A 9,212-nucleotide genomic window follows, 5' to 3' on the forward strand; every position below is an offset into this window, starting at 1 on the left:
AAAGACTCCAAAGGGGCATGTGACCACTATTTTCTCTTGACCATGAGGGTCTACCGCTATTTGGTTGTAGCCGGAGTATCCATCCAAGAAGCAATAAAAAGCATGCCCGGCCAACCTATCTAACATCTTATCAATAAAAGGAAGAGGGAAGTGGTCCTTCCTTGTGACTATGTTGAGCCGCCTATAATCAATACACATCCTCCACCTAGTCACAGTCCTTGTAGGAATGAGTTCATTCTTGTCATTGGCTACCACGGCCACACCTCTTTTCTTGGGAACAACTTGAACCGGACTCACCCAAGGGCTATCAGAGATCGGGTAAATGATGCCGGCTTCCAACAACTTCATCACTTCCTTCTAGACCACTTCCTTCATTGTAGGATTAAGGCTTCTTTGTGCTTGTACTATTGGTTTAACATCTTCTTCAAGTAGAATTTTGTGTATATACATAGTAGGACTTATTCCCTTAAGGTCACCAATAGTCCATCCAATTGCTGTCTTGTGTTCCTTTAGCACCTTGATTAACGCCTCTTCACAAGTGTTCAATGAAGAATTAATGATCACAGGATATGCCTCTGACTCTCCAAGGAAAGCATATTTTAGAGAAGGAGGCAGAGGCTTTAATTCAAGCTTTAGTGGTCCCTCATCCGTTGAAGGAATGTATGATACTTCCTTGGGTGGTGCTCTTTCTTCAATCTCACCAACTTCAACTTTGACAGAGGACTTAAGTGATTCATTAAGTTCTTCTTCTTCTAATGTCTCTTGCACCAATGGATTAATGATGTCAATTTTCATGCAATATGTGTAATCATTAGGATGCTGTAGAGCTTTAAATACATTGAGCACAATGTGTTCATCATTCACCCTTAATATTAATTCACCTTTTTGAACATCAATTAATGCTCTCCCTGTAGCAAGAAAAGGTCTCCCCAATATAATAGAGGCATTGACATCCTCTTCCATATCCAAGATGAGAAAATCTGCAGGGAATATGAATGTCTTCACCTTTACCAGTAAATTCTCAACAACACCTAAAGGAAGTTTCAAAGAACGGTCATCAAGTTGTAAAGAGATTTGGGTAGGTTTTACCTCTTCAATTTGGAGCTTGCACATTAAGGATAATGGCATGAGATTAATACGAGCTCCAAGATCACACAAAGCCCTTTCAACAGTCACATCTCCAATGGTGCAAGCTATCACAAAGCTTCCTGAATCCTTCAATTTCTCAGGCAGGTTCTTTTGAATAATGGCACTACACTCCTTGGTAAGCACCACGGTTTCATTCTCCCTCCAATTTCTTTTCTTGGAAATTAACTCCTTCATGAGCTTTGCATATAAGGGCATTTGTTCAAGAGCTTCAGCAAAAGGGATATTTATTTGGAACTTTTTGAAGACTTCCAGGAACTTAGAAAATTGTTGATCCTTGGCCTCTTTTTGCAATCTTTGAGGGTATGAAATTCTTGGATTGAATTTAGGAACTTGGATCTTCTCCTTTGGTGCATCCTTGGAGGCTAGAATTTATTTCTGTTGAGTGGAAGGTGTCACGTTCCCTTCTTGCAAATTATCACTCTTAGAAGCTTCTACTTTATTCTTTGCAACATGAGTTTCATCTTCTTCATTTCCCAGCACCCTTCCACTAATGGTTTTACATTCTTCTTCAGGGTTTGGGATAGTATCACTTGGAAACATTTGAGTAGGTTTTGCTAACTGTTGAGAAATTTGGCCCACTTCCACTTCCAAATTTCTCAATGAAGCTCCTTGATTCTTGAGGTTGGTCTTTGTATCCTCCATGAATGAGACAGTGGCTTGGGATAGCTTTCCTAAGGCTAATTCAAGACTAGAAAAACTTTGAGAATCTTGTTAAGTGGGTTGTTGATGAGTGAATCATTGTGATGGTATAGAATTTCCTCAAATGAATGAATTCTCGTTGCAAGTATAGTTCTAAACCAACAAACAATCCTCCCAATCAAAAATTTGGTTGTCACAAGTACAAACTCCAATAAAAATTAACCGAAGTATTTGAACTCCGGGTCATCTCACAAGGAATTGCAATGAAGTGTATGATTATTGGCTATGAAGATGCAAGGGGGGTTTGATTTTATAGTTTGACAAAAAAAGTAAATGACAAGAAGGTAAAATGACAAGAACTAATAAAATAAAGGAAAAGATCTCTTGGCTAGACATAGGTAATTGAGATCACCATCCTTGTCTGCAAACTATATATTGATAATTATGAGAGGCCAAGCTCATTAAATCTACTTCCAAAAGTCTTAAGTATGCAATATCTACTCCTAGACCTGAAGTACGTCAAATAGCTTTGATCACATCAACCCATAAGTCCCAACCTACCTACTAATTAGATTAGTAGTGGGTTGGTGTCAATGAGTATCAAATTGATCACCAAGGGTTCTTAAATCACCAAATCATTGAGACCCAATGACTCAAGGTCACTCAATTTCCTTAGCCTAGGCCAAGAGTAAAGAAAACTACTCAAAAACTAGAGGAAACATTTTATCAAACACTTAGTGTGCAAGAAAAGTAAACATCATAAAATGCAAGAATTAAAGGAAACCCATAACTAACATAAGCAAGAAATCAATAATAACAATAAAGATAAACATAAAAGAGCATGAAAACATAAAATTTCATTAAAGAAAATTAAGATCCAACAATGGTTCATCAACATAAAAGAGGCAAAATAAGAAATTAACAAGAGAAACTAAGAAGATTAAGACAATAGAACATTAAAATAGAATGAGAATTAAGATCAAAACAAGAATTGAAAGAGAAATTGGAGAGTGATTAACCTAACCTTACCCTAATTTCTATCCTAAATCTAGAGAGAGGAGAGAGCCTCTCTCTCTAGAATTCTTCCGAAAACATGATGAAAAACTAAACTATGACTACTTGGTTCATTCCCCCCTCAATCCTTGGATTCAATAGCATCATAAATGAGTTTTATTGGGCCCAAAATGAGCTAGAAATCACCCCCAACGAAGTGCAAAAAGTGGACCTATGCAGCTCCATCGGTGCGCACACGTACATGGCGCATGCGTGCCCTTATATGTGAAGAAACATATGACGAATTTTTTATTATTTCGAAGCCCCGGATGTTGGCTTTCCAACGCAATTGGAATTGCCTCATTTGGACCTCTATAGCTCAAGTTATGGTCGATTGAGTGCAAAGAGGTCAGGCTTGACAGCTTTACGGTTCCCTCATTTCTTCATGAGTTCTCCCACTTTGCATGGTTTTCTCCTCACTTCTTTCATCCAATACTTGCCTTATGAACCTGGAATCACTCAACAAACGCATCAAGGCATCGAATGGAATTAAAGTGAATTAAATTTAGCTATTTTAAGGTCTAAAAAGCATGTTTTCACATTTAAGCTCAAATCAAGGGAGAATTGCAAAATCATGCTATTTCATTGTATAAATGTGAGAAAAGGTGATAAAATCCCCCAAATTAAGCACAAGATAAACCACAAAATCGGGGTTTATCAAATCTCCCCACATTTAAACCAAGCATGTCCTCATGCTAAGAATAAAGAAGGACAAGAAAAGGGTTATGAACATTTATTCAATGCAAATAAACTATATGCACCTATCTACATGCATGCAACTAAATGCAAAATGATTCTATCTACTTGGTTAAAAGTAAATCAATCCCCATGAACACATATGGACATGTAGGGCTAAGTAGTATGATGATTCATGAATCCTACCAATTCAAATATCAAAATGAAGTTTAAATAGACTTGCAAGAAGAAAAGCTCATGAAAGCTGAGAACAAGGAATTGAGCATCGAACCCTCACCGGAAGTGTATCCGCTCTAGTCGCTCAAGTGTATAGGGTCGATCACTCAATTCTCCTCTATTCATGCTTTCTAAGATTTGTTTTTCATCTAACAATCAACAATTACTCAATGCATGCATACATTCATCATGAGGACTTATTCATAGGTTGTAATGGGACTAGGGTCAAGGTAAGGATGCATATGGTCAAGTGAGCTTGAAATTTGTATCTTTGATTAGCCTAAGCTCTCACCTAACACATGTAACAACCTATACAATTCTAATACACAACCTAGCTACCCATGATTCACTTTTTTTTCACATACTCATCCATTCTCTTTAATTCACCACACATATGCATTGATTTTTATTGAACTTTACTTTTGGGCATTTTTGTCCCCTTTTTATTTCTTTTTCTATATATTTTTCTTTTTTCTTTTTCTATAATTTTTTTTATTTTATATATATATATTTTTCTACATTTGTTTTCTAAAGTATATACAAATGTATCAATGCATATGGTTTTACATATAGTGCATGAATATGTACCCAATTCCCAATATTTTTCACAAAAATAAAAATTATACTTTTATCTCAACCATTGTCCCAAGTTTCCCATACCCAAATGATACACACCCTCACTAGCCTAAGCTAATCAAAGATCCAAATTAAGGACATTTATTTTTTTTCGCTTATGGATAGTGATGTGCTACAATTAAGAACAAAAGGGATTAAACAGGCTCAAATTTAGCTAACAATGGTTGATGAAAGATAGGCTATTTGGGTAAGTGAGCTAAATAAAATGATGGCCTCAATCATATAAATGCATATATACATGGAACAATGGACATAAAGAATCAAACAAATCAAAGATCACAATCATAGAAAGAGAACAATGCACACAATAATGGAAATAAGTGGTTATATGATGTAACCACACAATTAGGCTCAAAACTCACATACTTGTGTTCTTAGCTCAAAAACCATGTTCCGAAATAAATCCTTCAAGCAAGTACAACACAAAATATTTTTTTCAAATTAGTAGGGTACCCTCAAAGCAGTTTCTTGGAAAAGAAATCATCACCCTAACCAAGTAGTCCTAACCTAAAAAGGAAGTGGTAAAAATATGTACAAATTCTAACTAACATGCAATCTATCATGCAATACAACAACTATTCTAACAAAGACAAAAATTAAAAATTGGTGTTAAAAAAGGAAGTTGTTACCCATGGAGGTCGGTCGGACGACCTCCCCACACTTAGAAAATTGCATCGTCCTCGGTGCATGCAAAGAAGAGCAAGGTGGACGGGTAGCTACAATTGATGAGTGTCTTCAAAGGGTTGTGCGGGTGAACTTGTTTGTTGTCCCATTTGAAGATTTTCCATTCCTTTCCTTCTTGGTGGCCAACCCCAAAGGAGAGAAAAAGAAAGAAAATTAAGCCTACAACAAAGATATCAAAGCAAATAGAACATAGGCAAGGGCTAATGCCAAATAAGAGCAAGGTTCTCACTACATGGTAGCTACAACATATAAGTGAGAAAACAATATAAGCTAAGGGCATATCAACTAATACTTGATGCAAGAGTAAAGTCAAAGCATAGGCAAGTGATATGAAGAGCATGTTGCATCAAGCTTAATCAATAATTGACACAAACAAGATTAGTGAGAAGCATGAGAGCAATAGGTCCTATCCTAACTCAATGATAATGAGGTACAAAAACAAGGGATCATGAGTTAGGAAGGACTAAAGCACTAATCTTGTGTGTAGAGAAAATATTACAATTAATGCCAAACAAGTCACAAAGCACCAAGATTAACCAATAAATTCTCAACAATTGAATATAAGAATCCAACACCATTATTAAAACAAGAACTTAGAAAAGAAAATAAGAACAAGCTATAAAAATAAAATTAAAATGCAATGAATGATAATATGCAAATGCAACATATAAAAAAAGATGAAAATAAGAAAAATAAAGAGTGAAAATTTTGAAAAGAAAGTAAGAAAGGAAGAAAGAAGAAGAAAGAAAGAGGAAGAAACTAGAAGGAAAAGAAGAGAAGAAGGGAAAAAGAAAACAGGGCAGAACAGGGGAAAAACAGGGCGCGGAGGGCGACGCGTACGCGTCACGCACGCGTGCGCGTGGATGGGCAGGCGAGATAGGCGACGCGGACGCGTCATGTACGCTTGTGCGTCAGGTCGCGGGCACAGAATATGCGCAACTTTGGCACAACTCTCTGGTTTTTGTACCAGGAGTGTGAGATGCACCACCAGCGCGCGCACACAGTGCGCTCGCGCGTAGATGCCCTTTTTTTTTTTTTCAAAAACATGACACTCTCCTAATCTACAAGAATTCTAAAACAATCACAAATCAAATTTAACAAAAAAAATCTTTTCGGTTTTTTGAAAAATTTTCAAATGTACTAAAAACAAAACTTATACTACAAGCAAAATGCAATCTAACAACAACTATTCTAATCAAAGCATGAATGCAACAAACAACCTATCAATAAAAGCAAAATGCATAAGAGTATAGAAAGTAACAAAAACTACCTAAAATGGCAACTCCAATCACTTATTAAGTATATATACAAGAGAATGGAAAGAGTTTACCATGGTGGGGTGTCTCCCACCTAGCACTTTTAGTTTAAGTCCTTAAGTTGGAAATTTGGGAAGCTCCTTGTCATGGTGGCTTATGCTTGAACTCATCTTGAAACTTCCACCAATGCTTGGACTTCAAGTAAGCTCCAAAATTCAAGATCAATGGCACCAAGCTTTGATGAAGTTCCACACAAGCTAAGGGCTTCCAAAATTGATCTTCATATATTCCCGGATCCCAAATCTTGTTTCCACACCCATCTTCAAGTTGATCATCACAATTCCAATTGGGTGAGAAGTGATCCGAATTATCAAGTAAACACCAAAGCATCATCTTAGACCCCTTTAGTTAAGGACTATACCAACCATTGCACTTAGACTTTGAGTTTCTAACCATAAGGAACCTTGATTGGCATTTCCACACACTAATAAATTCTCTTTTGCTCTTGACTCCACAAAGAGCTCTAAGTTGTCCATCCATCTCAAGCAAACCATACTCAAGTGGGAAAGTAAAGATTAGAGATAAGGATTTTACCCACTTGAATGTTATGTTGGATGGTGACTTAGGAAGGGACATCTCCAATGGTCTTGTAAGTTCCATTCCCTTGTGCTCTTCTTTGACTACCTCCACCTCTTGGCAAGCTTTTTCAACTTCAACCTCTTCCTCTTGACAAAGTTCTTCATATTCAACCACCTCTTCACCAATTTCTTCTAGCTCTTCCCTACTCTTCATATCACAACATGGAGGTAATGTGGAAGTTATCTCAACATTTATCTCAATATCAATAGGAGAAGATTCCTCAAATACCAAAGGATCTTGTGTTGGTGTGGGATCATCTTTAAGAGGAAGATTTGTTATTTGCTCACCTTCTTCCAATTATTCATCATTCATTATATGCTTAGGAGGTTGCACATTACCCTCCTCAACATCATCTTCAAGTTCAATGGAAGAAAATTCAATAGCTTCCACAAAATCATCAACAACATCACTTGGTGTGGAAGTGCTCTCAAGTTTGAAATCCACCTCTTGTTCAACTTTGCCTAGGCTTTCAACCACTTCTTCTTCATTAACAATCTCTTCACTCTCCACTTGTTGCAAGACATACCCCATCTCCTTGTCCTCATCTTGGGATTCCAAAACCCCCCTTCATGCTCCTTTCTTCGGTTGATTCCTCACATTCATCCGTAGAGGTACTTTGCTTGTTGCATGAGTCCCATGAGTCCAAGTTGGCTTTAATTTTGGCAAGGTTAGCCTCGATAACTTCATTCCTCCTCCTTTGGGCTTCCTCTTGCTCCTTTTGACGAATTATTACTTGAAGCCGATCCATTGTTTCATTGAGACGATCCATTGGTTCTTGGATGGATGGGTATGGGTGTTCTTCCATGGAGGGTTATGGTGGAAAGAGAAATTCATTATGTGGTTGAAAGTTATCATACATGAGAGGTGATTCATCTTGGTAATAGTATAGAGGTGGTGGTTCTTAAGGGTATTAGTGGTGAAATTGGGGTGGTTCTTCATATGGTTCATATGGTTCACAAGGTGGTTGGTATGGTGGATATGGGTTGGGGTCATATGGAGGTATTTGGTGAAAAGGGGCTTGTGAGTAAGGTGGTTCAAGGTCATGTTGAGGGGGTGGTTCATAGGCATGTAGTGGTGGTTGTTGACAATCACAATAAGGGTCACCACATCTATTAGATTGATATGCATTAGGATTAGGATTATACCCATAAGAATCCGAAGGTTGTTGTTGCCAAGAAGGGTGATCAATCCTTTGAGGCTCCTCCCATCTTTGATTCCCAAATCCTTGATGCACATCCTCATTGTAGCTCCCATTTCCTACAACATAATCTGAACCAAACTCATAGCCAAAGTGAGAATGAAAATTCATAATAGCAAAGAGAAACAAAAACTAACAAAAATAAGCAACAAAGTTCTTAAGCTAACAAAAACTAACAAATAAGCAAAAAGCAAACATATTCACAATATTCAGAATAGCCAATAACATAACACCATTGGAACTCCCCGGCAACGGCGCCATTTTGATAATTGAGTTTTGTTGTGATGGTTTAGAATTTCTCTTCTAGAAATAAGAACTTCGTTGTAAGCATAGCTCCAAACCAACAAATAATTCCCACATCAAAAATTTGAGTTGTCACAAGTACAAACCCCAAATAAGAATTAACCGAAGTATTTAAACTCTGGGTCGTCTCACAAGGAATTGCAATGAAGTGATCAATTATTGGCATTGAGGATGAAAGGGGGTTTGATTTGGTAATTAGCAAGAAAGTAAATAATAAGAACTAATAAAATAAATGAAAAGAACTCTTGGCTAGACATTTGTAATTAAGATCACCATCCTTGTCAACAAACCATACATTGATAATTATGAGGAACCAAGCTCATTAAGTCTACTTCCAAAAGTCTTAAGTGTGTAGTATCTACTCCTAGACTTGAAGTACGTCAAATGGCTTTGATCACATCAACCCATAAGTCCCAACCTATCTACTAATTAGATTAGTAGTAGGTTAGTGTCAATGAGTATCAAATTGATCACCAAGGGTTCTCAAATCACCAAATCATTGAGACCCAATGACTCAAGGTCACTCAATTCCCTTAGCCTAGGCCAAGAGTAAAGAAAACTACTCAAAAACTAAAGGAAACATTTCATGAAACACTTAGAGTGCAAGAAAAGTAAACATCACCAAATGCAAAAATTAACAAGATCCATAACCATCATCAACAAGAAATCAACAATAACAACTAAGATAAACATAAAAGAAACATGGAAACATAAAATTGCATTAAAGGAAATCAAGATCCAAT

The 9,212-nt window shown here is 36.9% G+C and overlaps 1 protein-coding gene across 1 annotated transcript; it reads right to left on the reverse strand.

The window, feature by feature from the left end:
- Positions 1 to 357: 357 nt before the first annotated feature.
- On the reverse strand, positions 358 to 1,344 carry LOC107640684 (uncharacterized). The gene has a single exon (XM_016344188.1). The coding sequence runs from the start codon at positions 1,342 to 1,344 to the stop codon at positions 358 to 360; it is 987 nt and encodes a 328-aa protein (XP_016199674.1).
- Positions 1,345 to 9,212: the final 7,868 nt, after the last annotated feature.

The sequence above is a fragment of the Arachis ipaensis genome, chromosome B5 (genome assembly GCF_059453495.1).
Source record: "Arachis ipaensis isolate K30076 ecotype BB chromosome B5, ASM5945349v1, whole genome shotgun sequence".
NCBI lineage: Eukaryota > Viridiplantae > Streptophyta > Magnoliopsida > Fabales > Fabaceae > Arachis > Arachis ipaensis.

Excerpts from the sequence above, each read along its gene's own strand:
- LOC107640684 (XM_016344188.1), bottom strand. The coding sequence starts at position 1,344 with ATGCCCTTATATGCAAAGCTCATGAAGGAGTTAATTTCCAAGAAAAGA.